We start from the raw sequence: 21,109 nt of genomic DNA on the forward strand, positions 1-21,109 counted from the left end.
TTATGTTTTATTTTTATTATTTTATTACTTCCCTTCTACGTGACTTTACCGAAAAAACCAAGAAGATGAATTCCTGCAGTCACGAAAGCTTTAAATCGAAAAATAAATAAATCAGTTTCAAAAGCGTTATTTTAAATTTTTTACAGACAATTACAAAGTGTATACACACCTGTACCCTCTTTTTAATGTGATCTGTGCAAATAATATTGCAGCAGACATGAACATCGCCGTCATCTGGAGTGTTATGAACGGATTTGCCAGCAGGGGTCATAATAATAAAGATAACACTGTAACAAAAAACAATTTTGTTCCTGGGTAGTGTTATTTTCTAATTGCCTTTGCCTCAAAATTACAGAAAATGGGTATTATTCCCCACAAACTTTCGTGACCAGGACACTGATATTTTAAAATGTACCTATTTTAAATGAGAAAACGTGTGCATTTGTGTCATTCCTTCACATAAAATCCTGTTACATAGTGTATAATTTGAAGTTCTAACGTGCCGCACAGTATGTACTCACTCTCAGAGAACAACAGACCCACAGAGGCGCGAGGAGCCACAGAGAGCCGGCACCACCGATATTTCCCCGAGCTTTGTGGCCCTGTTCAGGTGTTTTTAGCCAATCAATGAGTGTTTACATCTGTGGAATATAACCGCAGCACCCGGAGAAAACGTACGCGTGCAAGGGGGCAACACTCTATCCCATACAGACGGAATAGGTGGGGTCCACATTTTTCAGTCCTGCCTTCTGGCAAGTCAGGGTTATGGGTTTTCGACACCCACGGAAAGGGAGTTTTACAACCTTCGTGTGATCCACCAACCCTCACTGCCTCCACAATGCTGGATTATAGTTGACCACTTCCTGACTACACTTAGCGTGAAACGTTTTGTTTATTCCAGCTGCAGTTATATGATGAGAGTTTGTAATGTTATGCTGGCTTCAAAATATAACTTACTAAATTGTTCGCAAAAAAATAATACAGTACAAAAAAAACATCTTGACTAAAAGATTTCGTTACTGCAGGAAATCATATTCTTTGGGTCTTTCGGTAAAGTCACGTAGATAGAACAATAAAATAATTAAAATGAAAATAAAGTGAATAAAAATAAGAAAATGATCACGACGTTTCGATCGCAACACAATCAATCGGCATCAGGTGATCGTCATCAGATTGCAATCGTCATCAGGTGATCGTCATCAGGTGATGACGATTGCTTGTGTTGCGATCAAAACGTCGTGATAATTTTATTATTTTTATTCACTTTATTTTCACTTTATTTAATTTGTATTATTTTATGGTTCTATCTACATGACTTTACCAAAAGACCCAAATAATAATTTTAAAAAACCATGTTGCCCTTTTCAATACATGTTGTTAGTAATAGTGATAAATAGGTGACAATTGACCTTGATGCAACATTATTTCTGCACGTGTCTATGGTAACTATAAGCTTGTGTCATTTTAACACACGTAACCCGCGCTCTGCACGAGGGATGCGTTCTGAGCAAAAGTCCGTGCAGAGCAATGCAGTGCAGTGGACCCAGTTTTACAGAGTAGTGGACAAGGTGTTATGTTCCAGACTCCTCCAAGATTCCACGTTCTCACTTGTAACTCACTAATGCACATACAACATTCAAACAAGGAATGAAATACTGTATAATTATGCAACGTAAAATAACATGAATCTATACATGAGTTGTGTACTCACCAGAGGTGGGACAAAGTCATTGTTATGCAAGTCCAAGTCGAGTCGCAAGTCATCAAATTCATGACTCGAGTCTGACTCGAGTCCAAGTCACATGACTCGAGTCCACACCTCATAGGTGGGACAAAGTCATTGTTATGCAAGTCCAAGTCGAGTCGCAAGTCATCAAATTCATGACTCGAGTCTGACTCGAGTCCAAGTCACATGACTCGAGTCCACACCTCTGGTACTCACCAATACAGGTAGCTATATAACAGGGGAACAATGCCACGTGCTCCCGTACTCAACAATGGACTGCGGAGAGCTGCTTCATTTCCTCCATTATCTCGAAAGCGTTTCGGCTAATCTTTTGTTGCATTGATCTCTCCTCACTTAAATATGGTCAAAAAGCACAAAAAGTATACCAGTAACGAGAGCAGACTGCACTACAAATCTTGTTCAGGCATAATTTTTCATGAACTGAAACTTTTCCAGATAAAGGAGGGAGAAGTGAGGCAGTCCTCCATGGTCCATCGTTAGGTGCGGGAGCGTGTGGCGTTGTTTTTTCCAACTCAACGGCTCCCTGTGCACAGGCAAATCAGTTCACAGCTGCTCAGAATCCACGTGGAGAGGAGTGTGAATTGCGTGCAGAGTGTGGGACAGCACGGTGTGCGAACCCCACTCCTCAACCCATGTGGATGCAGACCGCACCGCGTGCTTTGCGAATTTTTGGTCGTAAAAAAAAAAAAACGAGTATTTGAGAATACGTGCCGAAAGAATCCGTGCAGAGCAAGGCTAATGTGTATTTCATGTTAAAAGTGTCCTAAAAATTGACGATAAGAAAAATATGAAATTGATCTAAGATTATTTAAGGTTAATTAACTCGATGGCACAATGGGAAATGGGAAATCCCATTACGTATGGTGTAGCTTCAGTTTCAGAGGTCGGCTTGACACAGACTTGGTTCCATGTGTGACCATCCCTTTTTCCTAAAAGCAAAATCACAAGCACGTGTAAAAACCAGTTACACATCGCAAAACTCAACACATAGTAAGAGCAGCAGCAGGAATGTGTTATATTTGTGATTCTCGCTTCTTAATGCATGCTGCATTGTATTTACCGCTGTCCGTAATCCCTTTGCTTGCTGCACTTCTTTGTCTGTTTTCAGAATGACCATTCTTTGCCCCGGTGAGAGCACAAAGAAAATGTTGTGAATCTCATCCAAAGCTCCTTGAATCTAAAACAAAACATATAATGTACATAAAGTGACGCCATATTTACTCAGATTAGCAACTTAAATTAAATATCCTTACAAAACTGTTCTTGTTTTACACCTGTATTGTTAGCAGATGTTTTTACTGACATTGAGTGTGCTTTGTATTTGTGATAGAAGAATTTTATACTATTCACTGTGCACCGTCAGTATGCAACAGTCCTACCCCAGCACCTCCGATTGGCACTGCTGGCTACGTACGGTGCGAAAGAAGTTTAACATAGTAAATACAACCACCAACCAGCACGCAAAGTGTATAATGCCACATTGTAAATGACAGCGTCACTTGGAATATTCAAAATATGACATGTGTATAATATCTATTGAGAACACTATGTACTCGGATATGCAATATAAAAATGTTCAATATTGCTTTGCTGTATTAACTACAGGATACCATTCTCTGAAGTGTAAATGGAAACATGTAACATGTTGGTCCCTGTTCTAACAATTCAAATCCCTTTGCTACTTGCTGCCTATCGAAACGACGATGGCTGTCCTTTATATTTTATGAATATTCCCTACCGGGGTTAGGTAAAGGTGCAGTCTTGCAATTATTTGCTCAGCACCACTGGCAGTAGGATATTCACTCATGGGAGCTCTGGAGACCCCTTTCAGAGGATATACATCTGTAACTTGGCCTAATCTTCTATGCTGGGTGAATTTATTTGCATTTAAATACTCAACATAAAAGTTGCTGACAAACAATGTTACATCAAAATGGTAGAGGACATTGATCAACATTCTGTTTATCTGCGCACAATTAACAGCTGCACTAACTAGGTTGAAAATCTTGATTTTGTCTGTGGAAAAGGTGGCGACCCTAATTGATGAACACGTGAGACTCACGCGTACCCAGTGCAGCACAAGTGTAGTGGTGGCCTTTACCTGTTTTAAGAGTCTCGTGCGGAATGCCGAGTCACTCGGTCCCAGACACTTTGTACTCGAGTCTCCCTGAATAGACAGTGCCAGCTGTCTGGTGTCCTGTGTGCAAAAGAATAAGATATAACAATGACAACCACACGTTCCTGTGTTTCATTATCAGAAACAGTATGAAATGAAATGCAATAAAAAACAATATAAAAAGATAATGTGGTTTTACATTTCATGTTGCCTTACTACAGCTGTAATTTGTGTTTGTATTAGCTTTATTGATATGCAACAATCACTTTTTGCAGGGAATATATACAGTGCCCCTAGCGTGGCCAGGTGGCTCAGCGGTGGAGTGAGTGGCTCCCTATCGCAAGGTTGCAAGTTCAATCCCCATCATCCCTCCCTACCGGGTCAGTAAAATAAGTTACATTTTGTGGGGCAAGTCAACAGTGGTTGTACCAAGCACAGACTGACCCCCCCCCCCCCCCACCGTAGGTAAAAGTGCCGCCCTGCAACAGCTCACTTACACCACTGCTAGCGGAAGGGCCTCCACTCGAGTGAACCCTACAGGATATTTTGGTCTACTCCTCCATGGTCATCAGATGTGTTGAAAAGGGCGGGAATACCCACAATTTACCCCACCACATGCGACCTGCCGATTGGCTAACTGTGGTGAATCCATCGATACTGCTGGGTAGACAGAGGCGGCAGGGGAAAATTAAGAAACTTGCACCATTGTTGGAACTGCCTTGCTGGCCTGTGAATATGGAATGTGATGTCATGACTGATTCATTCTGATAATTAATATTTAGCATCATTCACGCAAAATGCATCTCAAAGCGGGAAACCACATACAAGCGGGAAGCCAGCTAGAACCTGCAATTACCCAAGCTCAATGCTCCTACATTGTGACGTTTGGCCAACTCCGTTGATAAATGTTTATACCATGTGGGAGGAAACCGTATAGATGCAAATTGACACACTTGCGGCGCTGTGCTGCCATACCATGGCCAGACGGGAGATGGCGACGAATTCGTGTGATTCACGAACCCGTCGAGTGAGAGACTGAGAGCAGCGAGGAGTCACCTTGATTACGCGCACAAGGCGCTGCACCTTCTCCGTGCGCAGGAGCCTGCGCGTCAGGAACCCCTTGACGACAGCGGAGACTCTGTTTGATCTCTTCTGCACGTCGAGCAGGTTGGCCTGGAACACAGCCACACGCAGCATTTCTTGGAGCAAAATAAATAAGCAGACAAGACGCCTCCTTTACATATCTGTCACTCCACACTTTTTCAAAAGTGTTTTTATCCATCAGCCACACAGCCTTCTCGGAGTGCTTAATTCAAGCGGCATTGGTTTAATTCAAACAAACTGTGAACTGGTTTGGACATTCAGTACCAGGATCAGGCTTGCTTAAACCAATGCTGGTGAACTGCCACGTGTTTATTTGGTACAATATAAAAGGGTTACTCTTTGGTTCTTTCGGTAAAGTCACGTAGATAAAAAAATAATAAATCACGACGTTTCGATCGCAACACAAGCAATCGTCATCATCAGGTGGGAAAACCACTGCAAGGAAAAACTGCTGACCGCGTTCGCGAACACAAGGCAGATCTGAAACACGGTAGGACCAATACCTCTGCAGTTGCTGATCATTGTTTTAACGCTGTGGGCTCACACGAAATTGACTTTTCCAAGACTAAGGTACTCTGCAAACCCACCGGCTATGATCAGAAATTTGTTCATGAAGCCATCCAGATATATAAACACAGACACAACTTCAACCGAGAGGATGGGTACAAACTGAGCAATCATTGGAACGACGTTATTAACCAGGTAAAGTCTTAACTGACTGTTATGTTTCCATCCGACCTGCCTATGTCAGCTGTTATTTCCGACTCTCTGTGTGTCTTTCTCTCTCTGTGCATCTCTCTCCGATCTCTACTCCAGTGACCCGGGGCTGCTGTGGAGTCCACTTTCTGCCTCGCCCCCCCCTTCTCTCTCCCCCCTACTGCCGAGGCCTATATAACCTCGTGTCACGGCAGATCTCTCGCCTACTTCAGCAGTTTTTTTATTACTCTTTGGTTCTTTCGGTAAAGTCACGTAGGTGAAATATATATATATAAGAATTTAAAAAAATAGAAATAACTAAATTAAATCACGATGTTTCGGAAACAACACAAGCTTCCGTCATCAGGTGGGACAACCACAGCAAGAAACAAAAATTACTGTAGTGGGCAAAGAGAGCTGTTTGTGCCAAGCGATTATATAAGGTAATAGGGGGGAGGAGCCAGGGAGGAGAGATGCAGGGGGCGGGGGGGTGGAGTAGGGGGGGTGTGGAGTAGGGGGGGTGTGGAGTAGGGGGGGTGTGGAGTAGGGGGGGGTGTGGAGTAGGGGGGGGGGCTCATGTTGAGACACGGCTGGTGAGACACAATGCCGGAGCTGGGCAATGAGCTGGCCTGGGGGGGGGGGGTAACGTGCTGCAGAAACTGAGAATACGGGAATGGAAGCAAGCTATAAAAGCAATTAAGACTTTACCTGGTTAATAACATCCTTCCAATGATTACTCTATTTGAATCCATCTTCTCAGTTTAAATTATGTCTGTGTTTGTATGTATATTATTTCTTGCTGTGGTTGTCCCACCTGATGACGATTGCTTGTGTTGCGATCAAAACGTCGTGATCTATTATTTTTCTACCTACGTGACTTTACCGAAAGAACCAAAGAGTATGGATTCCTGCAGTCACTAAAGCTTAAAATAGATGTGTGCTGTGAATGTGAGACTGTGAATTTTGAAAGATTCTGCCAAATCCATTTGGTTATTTTGCTCTGAATTGGTTAACTCTGGTTCCTTGTATTTACGTGATTTATTTTGTAATTTTAGTTCTTACCTGGTTAAACAAATGTAACTTAAATTTAATTCAAAACTTAAAGTGTGGATGAAACTGGAGTGCTCAACATGGGTGGAGGAATCAACAATTACATTAACCAAAACAATTACCATGGTAGTAGCGACAGAAGGGTGATAAGGAGGTGACTGACCACCGATGAGGAGGGGACTGGAGTGCATATCAGTGAGCCCTGGATCATCAATCAACCCGACTGCTTTGCGTTTAATTCTGCCAAGTGCAGTAAGGTAGGAATTGGGTGCTCCACCCCAGATATGACAGCAGTGTTCCCACTGCGGTGAAATTACTTTGGAGAGCTGTAATTGATCTGAGTTAAAGAAGGCTTCATGCTAACCCAGACTCACCGCCGCTGTCGCCCTCGGTCCTCTGCGGTGGCTGCGCATCAAGAGGCCCAGCACTGAGCTGCTCCTTGTGAGGAGGACACCCGTGGTCTGGGAAGCAGCCGAACACGACCGGACAGCCCCGTCACCTGTTAAAAACGCGGACATACACCTCTGCTAAATCTCACAGGTTTCCTTCTGTAGATGAGCAATGTGTAATCAGCTGCAGCGATGTGGCATATGCAGAGCCCTTTAGCAGTCCACTGATGAATTAAGGCCTCCCCATGCCGGTCACTGCAACATTGCCTATTACAATTCATGGTGTGGTAGCAATGTTAGTGATGTAACTGGCCGGGTGGCTCAGCGGTCGAGTGAGCGGCTCACAATCGGAAGGTTGTAAGTTTCAATGCTAGTTAAGGGTTCACTCAGCCCATTATCATCCCTATGCTGTCGATAACATGAATATCACTTTTTGGAGATGTCAACGGTGGTCGTTCTGTGGGTAAAATCGCCCCTGCCACAGGAATTAGGAATTGCCACCACTGACTCAGGGCAGTGAACATGAGATGAGCACCACCTCGCTGCTCATTTGAGCAGGAAATCACCTTTGACTTTTAATGGAAATGAATTTGTTAGCCAAACAGTGCTTCTGAAAAAGTCCCTCGTACTCAAGTACTTACATGGGCATTTAAAGAGTGCAATTAGATTCTAGTTTACTAGAAATGTAACATTAGAAGAGAGTAGCAACTTTGGCTTCATGATACTGAACAATGCAGTGAAAACACGATGAGTAACTTCATCTCAAATTCAGCTTACTAAGTTAATCGAAATAATTTGACCTCAGGGCCATAGTCTTTGTGGTCCAAATAAATAATTTACTCCATTATATAATTTTTAAAACGTAGACTCAACTATGTTCCAATGCTTTTTAGAACTTGTGCAGAATCATAAGAAGACTCATCAGTCACTGAGTCATGACAGCTGCGTACAATGATAACTGCATTTTTTATGCCATACAATTTGTGTTGCTCGCAGAAAAGACGAGATTGTGAGGTGTGTTGGCCATTATGAACTCCTATCTCAAAACATTTACTGTACATTATTGCAATTTATTTTGCAATATTCAGACCCAAATATAGAAATATAAAGAGTTTGTCTTACCACACACACCATACTCTCTCCTGACTATTAAGTAATATTTCACGCATTCATTCAATCAATCCAAAGGAGCTTGAAGTTCCAGAGCACTGCTCTCCAAATTACATTGCAATTTTAACAGCATTGTCAATGGTCCATGTTCACTCGTTCCAAACAGGCGCTGTAAAGCAGAGCTGTGTTAACGATGAGAGTGATTTCGATTTAAAGCTTTCGTGACTGCAGGGATTCATCTTCTTGGTTCTTTCGGTAAAGTCACGTAGAAGGGAAGTAATAAAATAATAAAAACAACGCAAGCAGCCGGCTGCTTGCGTTGTAGCCGAAACGTCGTGAGAATTGTTTTATTATGTTTTATTTTTATTATTTTATTACTTCCCTTCTACGTGACTTTACCGAAAGAACCAAGAAGATGAGAGTGATGTGAGAGTGATGTGATATAAGTGTTCTTACTGCGATCGCTCAGGTGTGCGCAGTGCGGTGATGAATGTTTTCCGTTTTCATTCTTCTGCTTGGAGAATGAACCATTGCCTGCGAACCCACTTAGTTTTTGAAAAGCCCATTGCTCTTGCAACTTGCTATCTTTTTGATCATATTTCTGTAACAAGAAAGAATAACAGGCATGTTAGTTTGTGATAGTATGTGAGTGCAACTCTGCAATGGTGCGAGCATTCTCGTGATACCAAATGTTTTGTTCAAATGTCACTGGGAACTGCTCAAGTTCCACATTTATTTGCAAGTTGGTATCAGCAATTATTAATTTTAATGTTGTTTGCAAGAGTAACCTAGGTCACCAATATGACAAAAGCAATGAAATCAAATAAAATTATAGACAACAGTGAAACAAATAGAAATCGGAGCAATAATAATTACGTGACAGAAGATATTAAAACGGTGGACAAACATACACAAATATATAATACATTTCCTTTTACGAAAATTAACTCGGATAAATTACTTGGACAAACCGTTCATAGTACACTTAGGTTAAGAAAACAGCACGGTATTAGTGTGATTATTACACTGGTATGTAAATAGACAATGATGTATATCAAATACAACTGCAAAATAGACAGCTTTGCATTACATTTTAATTGTATGGAAGAGTAAGCGATGATTTTAATCGATGGAATTCCAGGTGTTTGGGTATCATCAAAGAATGAGTGAGAGCCAGGGAAAGTTAGGGCTTGCTGGACTATGCCCCGGTTGGATTGGAGTATCTCTAATACTTATCATCTATCAACCTGACCACACACGTGTTCGTGTTGTAATACGTTGACTGTGCTGAGCCATTGGCACAGCGAGACAACAACTCCCATGGTGGAGCGAAACATCACTGAGCAGCAGCTGATTAGTACATTCCAAACACTCCACCGTGCCGCTCATGCACACATGAGCAATGTTTGTCTTCTGAACTGACATTTCACTTTCGCAATTCAGAGTGCTGCAGTGATGGGCATGCTAGTCATTGAGGCAACAGTTGGTAAGGTTCCATCATTTCAAATCATGGCACACCTCTCATTCCGATGGCTGGGTAGAGTTTTCTGTGGAGTATATATTCAAGATACCCCTGATGTAATTCCTTGCATTCGCAGTAATCTTCTTGGTTCTTTCGGTAAAGTCACGTAGAAGGGAAGTAATAAAATAATAAAAATAAAACATAATAAAACAATTCTCACGACGTTTCGGCCACAACGCAAGCAGCCGTCCTCAGGCGAAGAATGAGACATTATCAAGCTAGGAGCTTATATAGGTGTAGCGAGGAGGAGCGCCTTAACAAAAGAATGTGCATATGAAGAGGAATTTAGCATACCAATGGGCAATGCGTAGGAGGTGGGCGGAGGGGTTTCAAAGTCCCATTATGCCCATGCATTATGCAGGATCAACAGCACCACGGGGGGGCGCAAGGAACAGCGTTAATAAAGGAAAGGAATGTTAATGATATGTAGCTGCATTTACCAAACAACCATGTAGAAAACCAAAGTAAAAAACTACATAAAAAACTAAAATATAAACTGATACTTACTATACTCTACAATAAGCTGAGTTACTAACAACAAATAATAAATTACAATTCTACGTCGTAAGAAGTATATAATATACTTCCATCTAAACTTTATTCTCTTAGCATATACAGTACTATATACTGCCATAGATAAACCCAACATTAAATTATATACTGTATTGCTGTAAACCACTATGTATTATTCAACTCACCCTAATGTGTATCGAAATGGTTTATTACGTCCTTCCAATGATTGCTAAGCCTGAATCCATCTTCTCGGTTAAAATTGTCTCTGTGTTTGTATATGTGGATCGCCTCATGAACGAATCTCTCATGATAGCCAGATGGCTTGCAGAGAACCTCCGTCTTGGAGAAGTCAATGTCATGTGAGCCCACTGAGTTGTAACAGTGGTCTGCCACGGCTGAGGTGTTTGTCCTACCGTGTTTTAGATCAGCTTTATGTTCACGAATGCGGTCTGAGACGTGTCGTTTGGTTTCCCCAATGTAACTGCTACCACAGAGGCAACTTAGTTTGTAGACGCCAGGGTACTGTATGTCTGGAATCACATCTTTTACAGACGGTACCAGATCACGGATTTTATGTACTGTGTTGAATCGGACCTGGATCTTGTGTTTAATCAGGATTTTGGAGATCTTTTTTGTGACCCCAGCAATGTAGGGTAAGGTGATGGTCTTGAAAGGCTCCTCAACAGGATCCTTCTTGATGGTTGGAGTGATGGCTTTGCGGATTGTGTAGTCGGAGTAACCATTAGCCTTAAGAGCTTGGCGTACGTGTTTGAGTTCACTGGAAATGTGTTCATGGTCGGAGATGCATTGGGCTCTATGATATAGAGTCTTGATGAGGGAATTCTTCTGGGATGGATGGTGGTGGGAATCCGGTTTTAGATAAGCATCCGTGTGGATGGCTTTCCTGTAGACAGAGTGGCTCATTGAACCATCAGGTCTCCTTTTGATTAGGACATCCAAAAAGGGTAGCTTGCCATCATTTTCGACTTCCATGGTGAATCTGATGGCTGGGTGTATGGAATTGATGTGGTCGAGAAATTGGTCTAGAGCAGGCCGGCCATGTGGCCAGATGACAAAAGTGTCGTCTACGTACCTCTTCCATAAGGTCGGGCGTAGAGTGGCAGTCTGGATGGCGTCCGTCTCAAATTTCTCCATGAAGATGTTGGCTACAACCGGAGATAGGGGGGAGCCCATTGGGGTGCCCTCAATTTGCTTGTAGAAGGTTCCATTCCAGGTGAAGTATGTATTGGTTAAGCAGTGTCTCACCAGGGGGGGTACCCCAGCATTTAGTCCTTGATGAACCAAGTCTTCAATGATTGCGATGGTGTCAGGCACAGGCACCTTGGTGAACAAGGAAACCACATCAAAACTGACAAGCAGGTCGTCTGGTGACAGGGCAATCCCTTTGATTGTCGATACCAGGTCAGTAGAGTTTAGTACTGCAGAGGTGTATTTGCTTTTTTGCTTCATAAAACGAACTTGAGCCAATAAAGTAAATATACCTAAACGTGATATATGTTAGGCAGTACATCAGACCAACTGGAGTATTCTATCTTTCTATGCCCCACGTTATCAATAACATGCCCTGACCACATAATCTGCACGAAATGGTGGGGCCCTCGTCCAGCAGTGGATTGATGAAAGGCCTGTACATTTACATTAGGGTTTTAAATGAAAATCTGTAAACCGGTAACCATTTTCAGAATTGGTTACCGCTTCCAAAAGTCAGAAACCGGTAACCGTTTCCCGTGGATTCTTAGAAATGAGTGCAAAGAATTGTGGCTCATGAATATACAAACCACATTTTCCCTTGTTTCTCAGTCAAAACCTAAAGCTACTGCCTTACAATGGATTATTTGCACACGCCACTGTTGGTGGAAGAGCCTCCATAATTGGGAGCTTGAGAATGTATTTGGTCTACTCTTCCAGGCTGACCAGACATTTGGGCATATCCACACTTTGTCGCACCACGCGCGATCTGCCGATCGACTGTAGTTGGACCCATTTACACTATTGGGTGGACAGAGGCGGGGTCTGATTTGAGAAACCTGCTCCGTTGTTTCTACTGCCATGCCAGGCGAATTAATGGAACCGGCGATCTCCGGATTTTGTCAGGGCAGTGTGCTCGTCATTACATCACTGTGGCAGGTCCTTTTGATTGTCAGTGAAAAGGGTAGAAATGTTTGTTAATAGCAAGACATGGCTATACGTGCCTCAAAGCAGTAACTGGTTTTTACAGTTGTTTCAATCGCAGTTAGCGGTATGGCAATACAAGCGATGTTGAGAACCCCAATGCGCATGTACCTGCACTGGCTTGTCTGCAACGGGATTGTGATGCAGGGCATGCCAATCCCTCAGCTGCCGCTGTTTCTCCTTAAATGCCACGATGTGAATGCCTCTCTCATCTGTGTGGGAGCAAGAGCAGCGAGGGTGCATTACCGACTGCGTAAATTCAGCGCAAAAATAAATTTCAACACACGCGATGCTGTCCCACACTCTGAGTGTATGAGCCATTCAGGCCCGTACGACAACACGTAATTATGTGCGCAGAGTCTTTGTTGGTTTATGTGGAAGTGTGTGAAGATGAGGGAATTCATTGGAACTTTGTAAAATAAAGGCCATAGATCTTGACTTAAAGCTTTTGTGATTGCAGGAATTCATGTTTTTGAGTCTTTCGGTAAAGTCACGTAGATAGGTTCAAAGAAAATAATAAAACTATCAAAAAAACAACGAAGTTTCGATCGCAACACAAGCGGTCGTCTTCATGAAAAAAAGGAAGACGACCGCTTGTGTTGCGATCGAAACGTCGTAGTTTTTTGTTATTTTTTGTTATTTTCTTTGAACCTATCTACGTGACTTTACCGAAAGACCCAAGAATATGAAGGCCATAGAGCAATAAAATCGGTACATGTGCAGGTCCTGGGTGGATTGTTCCATTGCAAGATGAGGAAAGGTAGCAGTGGCTTGGGGAGGCCTTCATCCAGCAGAGGATTAATAATGGCTCATGTTGATGATGTAATGCTCGATAGACATTATCAATGTATAACTGCGGCGCAGTATACCACTGCGACTTGACATATAGCCCTCCTGATCCTGAATATATAAACATGTGAGTGTATATTTTTAGTGCGCCTTGTTGATACATTCTTTGGCCTTTGCTTTTTCAGCACCCCCTGGAAACGTCATCTCAGCCCTCTTGTGAAATAATATAAAAAGAAACACACACTGGAGTGTCGAGCATAGAGGGGCCATTGTCAGCGTAGGTGTGGGTCAGCTTGCTTTCGTGTCCACTCGCCTACTTGCCAGTCTATTTGTCCACGCATATTCTGTCTGGGAATTTGTCTTTATTATTGATATTATCAACGAAATGGAATAATGTTAAAACGCAAGGGTTGCCGCAGGTTACTCATTTGGGATTCTGCAGAGCAATCATCGCCCCCTGTTGGCAGCCTAATGCCCAGTTTGCAAGCAAGGTTCTGAGTCACCTCGTATCACAGAGATAGCTTCCATTGAGGATGCCCTTTTAATGGTGTTTGAGATGAGATGCAATGTAATTTGTCCTGAGACGTCTGCGCGTATAGTAAGGCACCGTATCAAAAACAAATCATGATCGTTGTTATTATTAGCCACGGTCAATCCACTGTTGGATGAAGGCCTCCCCAAGCCACCACCACCTCACATGATTTTACAATGCAATAATCCACTCAGTACTTGCACACGAAACTGATTTCATTGCTCCATCTCCTCAGTGTTAGGTCTTCTCGGACGCTTTCCATTCCTTGGCTATCACTCTGTGATTACTCTTGCCCATCGGCCACCATCCCTTGTAACCGTGTCATCTCCTGTCCAAGACAAATAATATAATCTACATAATAAAAAATTTTATGATCAACAGAATATAGTTATTCTTTTTTTCAAAATAAAGACGTTAATTACATAATTGTTTTAAAATCATGGTGATTAACGAACAATATATAGAACGGAAACTGAAAAATGTGCAAAGAAATATGGAAAGATGCAGGTGTGGAATTACATTGAGATACAGAAAGAGGAACACATGGATTAGACAACATTCACAGGCCAAAGACATCATCCAAACGCTTAAGGACAGCGAGTGGGCTTGGTCAGCACACATTACGGCTGGAAGGGACGATGGATAATGGTCAAGAGTAATGTCGGAGTGGTAGCCAAGTAAAGGAATGCATGTGAAAAGGCATCTACCGAAGAGATGGTGAAATCAGCTCGTATGCAGGTCCTAGATGAATTGGAATGATTACATCGCAAGATTTGCCGGAGGCCTTTATCCAGCAGTGGATTGACCATGGTTGCTGCTGATATAAATAATGTACTGTACAGTATAACCCTTTGTCAAATTACTGCTGGATGAAGGCCTCCACGTGCTGTTTAGTCGTGGGAGTTGTTTGGTCATATTTCACGACATGGATCACTGTGGATGGGTGAATTAGAGGGTGCGGTATTCTGGCATCAGCACTAGAGAAATAAGGTCATCAGTTGGCCCCACTAGCGCCTTGTGTGCCATACTGATCTTAAAATGTGCCCACGAACAACATTTACACCAACAGTCTACACTCCACAGCATATAGCCAGATGCGTATTTAGCCTATGTTTGTGTGTGTGTATATATACATATATACATATTGTCATTTTATCTGACCAAACAAACCCTGTTAACACTGTTGTCATAATCAGTTAATGTCCCATTTGTTGTCATGTGATTGGTTTTTAACTAAAGGGTTGAGAGCTCAAGCAGCTGTTGGTATTGCCACATGGAGAGGTGACATCTGGCAACCAGTCGACATGTGACACTTCTCACAATGCCAATCAGAGATGCCCCCCACTCAATTAAAGGATGCTCTTCTCCCGTTTAGACCCCTGGGACAATGGCGGAAATTCTAAATTCCTATGGTGGATTCTAGATTTCCTATGGTGGAGGCATCAGAAAACCTTTATCCAGCAGTGGATTGACGCCATAAACATATCAAAGACTGACTTGACTGCGGTGTGTGTATATATAGCCTTGCATATGTAGTGGCGGTACGCGCTGGCAGGGGGGATCGTGTGAGAGCGCGTCGGGTGTGGTTACATCGCGTGGTGTAGTAGCGGTACGTGCTGACAAGGGGGGGGATCGTGTGAGAGCGTGTCGGGTGTGGCTACATCGCGGTCCGCAGGCAGATGTCCACATCGCGGTCCGCATAGGCCCCGCCCCCCTGGAGCGGAGGACTATTTAGGGCGATGCGCAGCAGCACTCGAGGAGTTGGTAACCAGTGAAGACAGAAGACGGAGGAGCAAGTGATAGGGCCCTGAGACCCCTAGCCCCGATGTCCTTGTAAGGGCCGGGACCCTGTGTGGTTCAGAGGCGAGACCGTGGGACCCGGGTGGGTCTGTGAGTTCCCCTGGAAGCTACGGGGCCGGAGATCCCGCGTGTGTGTAGCCGGGTGGAACGCGTAGCGTAGGCTGTAGTTGGCTACACGTGTCATTGTGGCTAAGTGAGTGTTAATAAAAGTGTGCTACCCGTCAAGTGGTCTCCCGCCGTAATTACTATATTACAACTGGCGTCAGAAGTGAACCAGTCTTCGAAGAATGGATACTAGGAAGACTACCCGCACCCACGAGTGAGATCGGGAAGATGACCACGACGTACCGGGACTGCAAGCTTCGGGAGCGGAGGAGGAGGAGGAGATGCCGATGCCACAGCACCTCGCGGGGATGCCCGACGCTCTGCTGGGGTCCGACACCGGGTTCCAGGGTGCGCACTCCCGCCTGGCGGAGTTGCTGCTTGCCGCCGCTTCTATCACCGCTTCTGGAGGAGGGAGGACGACGACGGGGCCGGAGGAGGGAGCGCGGGCCGAAGATTCCCGCCAGAACGCGCTCCGCGCCTCAAATTTTGAAGTTGGCGCCAATTTTGCTGATCACCCGTCGATTGGCGGGAATCGGGGGCACCACGTGGTCGGAGGCCTCTACTCTTCACGGCCCGCGTCATCAGCACGCGCTAACAGTCCCCACGAAACACCCACCGAGGGAGCCGCCATTCTTCTCAGCAAAGGCGATACGCGGGAAAATCATCTGTCGGAGGATGATCAAGTATTTCAACAAAGACTTCCCGAGCTGACGGCGTTCAAGGCTGAGGGGGGCGACTGGGGAGCCTTCCAGCGAAGATTTCTCGCACATCAGGAAATGTCGGGGTGGTCCGACGCCACGGCCTTACGTGCGCTGGACGACGACGCGCTCGCGGCCTTCAGGTCCGCCCCAAGATCGGCCCGCTCCACGCTCCAGGCCGCGCTAGGCCTCATGGCCAGGGTGTACGGCCCGCCCTCGGCCTGTCGCCACCAGTTCTACGAGTGGCGGAAAGGGGACACTGAAACTCCGCTCGCCTACCGCACGGCACTGCTCGCCCTTGCAGATGCCGCATTTCCCCACATGGACGAGGAGGGGAAGGACGCCATGGTGACGGAGCAGCTACTGGCGTTGGCCCAGGACCTGGGGGTCCCCATAAATACGGCAGACGAGGTGGACATTTGTTCTCTGCGGGTGGCTACGAGTATCCATGCACACGAGGTCCTCAAACGAAAGCGGAAGGTCATCTGTGCATCGGCTGGAGTCGCACCGCCTGCCTCGATAGTCGCCGAGCCCCAGGGTGTTCCGTCTCGGGAAGAGGCCTTCACCGTGGCGAAACCGGGGGATTGGAGATCGGGAGGTCGTTCGCCCCTGCGATCGACCCACAAGCTGGAGCAACCGAAACCTGCGACGTCTCTCGTCATGTGTTACAACTGCGGCCTTCGGGGTCACGTCGCGTCCGGGTGCCGGGCTCCTCGTCAGCGCGCCGCGGGACCACGTCCAGACGACAACCAAGGGCCCAAGTCATCCCAGCTACCCCCGGCAAGTCGCGGCACCACACATGCTCGGTCCACATAAACAGCACACGCGGGTCGCCACTTCGCGGCGGAGGGAACGCGCATGGGGGCCGGGGATTCGATTCGGCGAGGGGGGTTCGTACACGGCCTGGGGGCAGTCAAATGGTCCGAGTTGGCCCACAGAATAGTGGCTGCATCGGCCGGGTCATCCGTGGTTACTGGATTTATTGACGGGGTTGAGGTCCGGGTACTGGTGGACACTGGTGCGTCGGTCACTATCATTTCGGACCTTATTTATAACATCCTCCCCGTCCAATGTCGACCCCTACTCCCGGTGGATGTACCATGTTACACGGTGAACGGGGGCTCCTTGGGGATTGTCAGCCAGATTCGGGCGACCATTTGTATCGGAGATATTAAATTGGCGGGTCCTGTTTTGGTCTCATCGTCCCTGGCAGTTCCATGTTTATTGGGTACGGATTTTTTAGCTAAAATGCCCATTAAAATTCTCGTCGATCAGGGCTGCATCGAGCTTCCATCGGGTCGGCGTGTTGCATTTTTGGAAAGTCCTACCAAACTACGCACGGTTTGTGCAACGGTCCAGGCGTTGGCGACTCAGACGGTGAACGTGCCCCCGGGATCGCAAATGCTGGTACCCCTTCGGTTACGGAAACCCTTCGGGGTGGAGGCGGCGGGACAGGGGGTTCTGTTGGGTCCGTCAAACAAAGCTGTTGGGGGCCTCGACTTGGCGGTAGCTCAGACCATGGTGCGGGCGGACAGGGATCCATTCGTTATGGTTCTGAACGCGGGGTCGCGACCGGCCGTTATTACGCAGGGCACCGTGCTTGCTCACGCGACGCCGGTGCCCGTGGATGAGCAGCTCGTTGCTCATGTTGATTCTACCTTGGACCCGCATCCTCCGTCGGTGGAGGACGAACAATGGTTGGACTCGTTGTGTGCAGGGTCCGATAACCTGTCTAGTGTGCAGTTGGGAGCGCTGAGGCGCCTGCTACTTGAATTTTCCGATGTGTTTAGCAGACACAAATACGATATTGGCTGCACGGACCTGTTGCGCCACCACATAGCGACGGGTGATGCGGCCCCAATTCAGCAGAACCCCTTCCGGTTGAGCCCAGCCGAGAAGGACCATGTACAGTCGGCCGTTAATGACATGCTGACAGCCGACATCATTTCGCCCTCTTCCAGTCCATGGGGTGCTCCCATCGTGCTTGTTAAAAAACAGGACGGGTCCTTGCGTTTTTGTGTAGATTTCCGCCGCCTTAATAAAATCTCTGTGGCTGACGCGTACCCGCTTCCCAGAATGGATGAATCTCTGAATGTTCTGGCCGGTGCGCGTTTTTTCTCGACGCTTGACCTGCTTTCGGGATTTTGGCAATTGCCCCTCGATGAGGAATCAAAACCAAAGACCGCTTTCCGGACACCGGGAGGCCTGTTTCAGTTTAATCGATTGTCCATGGGGCTTCATTCCGCTCCTGCGACGTTCCAGAGGCTAATGGAATTGGTTTTGTCAGGTCTCCAATGGGATACCTGCTTGATTTACCTCGATTACATCATCGTTTTCAGCCGGACCTTTGAAGAGCACCTCCAACGATTAAGGGGGATGTTCCTCAGGATGTGTTCCGCTAAGTTGAAATTTAAACCGGGGAAATGCCACCTGCTTCGGGAATCGGTGAGGTACTTGGGGCATATTGTTGGCCGTTCAGGGATCTCTACGGACCCTGCTAAGACGCACTGCGTCAGCTCTTGGCCAACGCCAACCTCAGTCACGGAGGTCCGCAGCTTCATAGGGTTCGCCTCCTACTACTGCCGCTTTGTCGAACATTTTGCCACCATAGCCAGGCCCCTACATGCTTTGACGGCGAAAGGGGTAAGGTTTCACTGGGGGCCGGAGGAGGAGGCCACGTTCTGCTCCCTTCGGGACGCCTTGGTGAGGGCTCCTCCCTTGTGTTACCCCAATTTCACGCAACCGTTCCTGCTTGACACGGATGCCAGTAACACAGGTATCGGAGGAGTGCTCTCGCAGGTGGTCGGGGGTGTCGAACGGGTGGTCGCCTACGGTAGCAGGGTTTTGTCACCAGCGGAACAGCGCTACTGTGTGACCTGTCGTAAATTGCTGGCGATCGTTTTTTTTATCCAGCAATTCAGGCCGTATCTATACGGCCATCATTTTACTGTTCGTACGGACCACACGGCGCTTCAGTACGCAATGCGGGTCGCCCAGCCCTCCGGTCAATTATCCCGATGGTTGGAGGTCCTCCAGGACTACCAATTCACGACCATTTACCGTATGGGTTTGCGCCACTCGAATGCGGATGCCTTGTCGCGGTTGTCGCCTCGCTCGGAATGCGCATGTCTTCTGGGATCGGCGCATTGTAAACCCCCTGTCGCCGTCCCCACGGGAGTTATGCTCGCCACCACCGACGCACCACGGGTCGACGTCCCTGCCGCTCCCGCGTGCGGGGACTCGTTACTCGCGCTGCCTCTTGTTGAGTGGGGTCGTCTCCAGATGGCTGACAGCTCCCTACTCACGTTGCATCGCAAGGCAGAGGGCCCCGAGGTGGGGGAGACTGGGGTCGGCTCCTGGGTGGTCAAACAGGGCCTCCTGATGAAATGGGACAATATGTCCCGGCGTCATGCGCTCGTTGTGCCGTCTGCTATGCGGGGTAGGGTTGTTCTAGCTGCTCACGAACGACTCCTGCATTTGGGATTTCACAAAACGCTCGCCCTACTCCAACGGGACTATTATTGGCCGGGTATGGGGAGCGATGTGGCGAACATCCTCAAGGGGTGTGTGGGGTGCGCTCAAAGGAAACTGCCGCCTGTGGCGGCTAACCCGCCGATACAGTCCATCCAGGTCTCGCTTGAACGAACTGGTCGCGCTCGACATCTTGGGGCCCTTTTCCGTGACACCTAGGGGTAACAAGTACCTGCTGGTTGGCGTGGAATACTTCACCCGATGGCCCATGGCATGGCCGCTCGCCAACCAGTCCGCTGCGGCAGTGGCGGACGCCTTTGTCCAGGGCTATGTTTTGGACAAGGGTGCCCCCGAACGCTTGCTGACTGACCAGGGAAAGAATTTCTCGAGCGTTTTGTTGCGCGAGGTGTGCGACTTATTGGGTACGAAAAAGGTGCGTACCTCCCCGTACCACCCGCAGACTGATGGAATGGTTGAGCGTCTCCACAGAACGATTACTTCTATGTTGTGCCAACAGGTGTGCGACAATCAGGTTGACTGGGACTTACAGATACCTGGGGTCCTCGCAGCGTATAGGATGGCCCCCCATGCGGCGACGGGCTTTTCCCCATTTTTTCTCATGTATGGTCGAGAGGCCAATCCGCCCATGGATGCCCAACTGGGTATTTCCGAGCCGCGTGCGAATTCTAAATTGGCCAACCACGTTAAATTTAATATCGCTAAGCTGGCTGAAGCGCGGGAGGCTGCGAGGTTAAATTCAAGGTCTCGCCAGATCGCTAACAAGAAATTGCGTGCACGAAAGGTGTATACGCACGATTGGAAACCAGGCGATAGGGCCTGGCTGCACTGCCCGCATGCACCGTTGGCTACGTCCCCGAAATTGCTGAAACCATGGAGGGGACCTGTGGAAGTCGTGCGTGTTGCGCGACCCCAGTGCGTTCAGATTAAATGGGGAAAACGCCGTTGGTATGTTCACCCCTCCCGTCTGAAACCTTTCGCGGTACCACATGGCCTCCCTTTATGTCGTGACGACCGAGCATGTGATGGGGCCGTCGACTTGGGGAGGGACATGTCCCCGCCTGATCCTCACGTGTCTCCACCTGACCCGCTCCCAGGTAGCTCGGACCTGACGGCTGCTGACCGTCGGAAACCGGACCCCCAAGGCACGCGCGGATCTCCGATACCTGCCCCGTGCCTTCCTGGACTGCCGGAGCCACCTGACGGTCAACCGCGTCCGGTGCCGTACGACGGACCGGCCAGGCGGACTCGTGCTA

At 47.0% G+C, this 21,109-nt stretch overlaps 1 protein-coding gene across 3 annotated transcripts in view; it reads right to left on the bottom strand.

Annotated features, from left to right (window-relative positions):
• LOC144932796 (uncharacterized) overlaps positions 1–21,109 on the bottom strand; it is a 25,912-nt gene continuing 4,803 nt past the window's right edge. Inside the window, exons 3-9 of one of the 3 annotated variants that reach the window (XM_078857248.1) lie at positions 12,552–12,652; positions 8,669–8,813; positions 7,088–7,212; positions 4,920–5,036; positions 3,849–3,944; positions 2,808–2,924; positions 1–2,676 (exon numbers count right to left, since the gene is read on the bottom strand). In XM_078857248.1, the coding sequence (XP_078713374.1) occupies positions 2,602–2,676; positions 2,808–2,924; positions 3,849–3,944; positions 4,920–5,036; positions 7,088–7,212; positions 8,669–8,813; positions 12,552–12,652 (776 nt within the window). In that variant the 3' untranslated portion in view covers positions 1–2,601. Of the gene's footprint in view, positions 2,677–2,807; positions 2,925–3,848; positions 3,945–4,919; positions 5,037–7,087; positions 7,213–8,668; positions 8,814–11,340; positions 11,589–12,551; positions 12,653–21,109 lie in introns of those variants that run through there. The other 2 variants (XM_078857249.1, XR_013636944.1) reach the window with 2 other exon arrangements.

Source organism: Lampetra fluviatilis, chromosome 5, assembly GCF_964198595.1.
Source record: "Lampetra fluviatilis chromosome 5, kcLamFluv1.1, whole genome shotgun sequence".
NCBI classification, from domain to species: Eukaryota; Metazoa; Chordata; class Hyperoartia; order Petromyzontiformes; family Petromyzontidae; genus Lampetra; species Lampetra fluviatilis.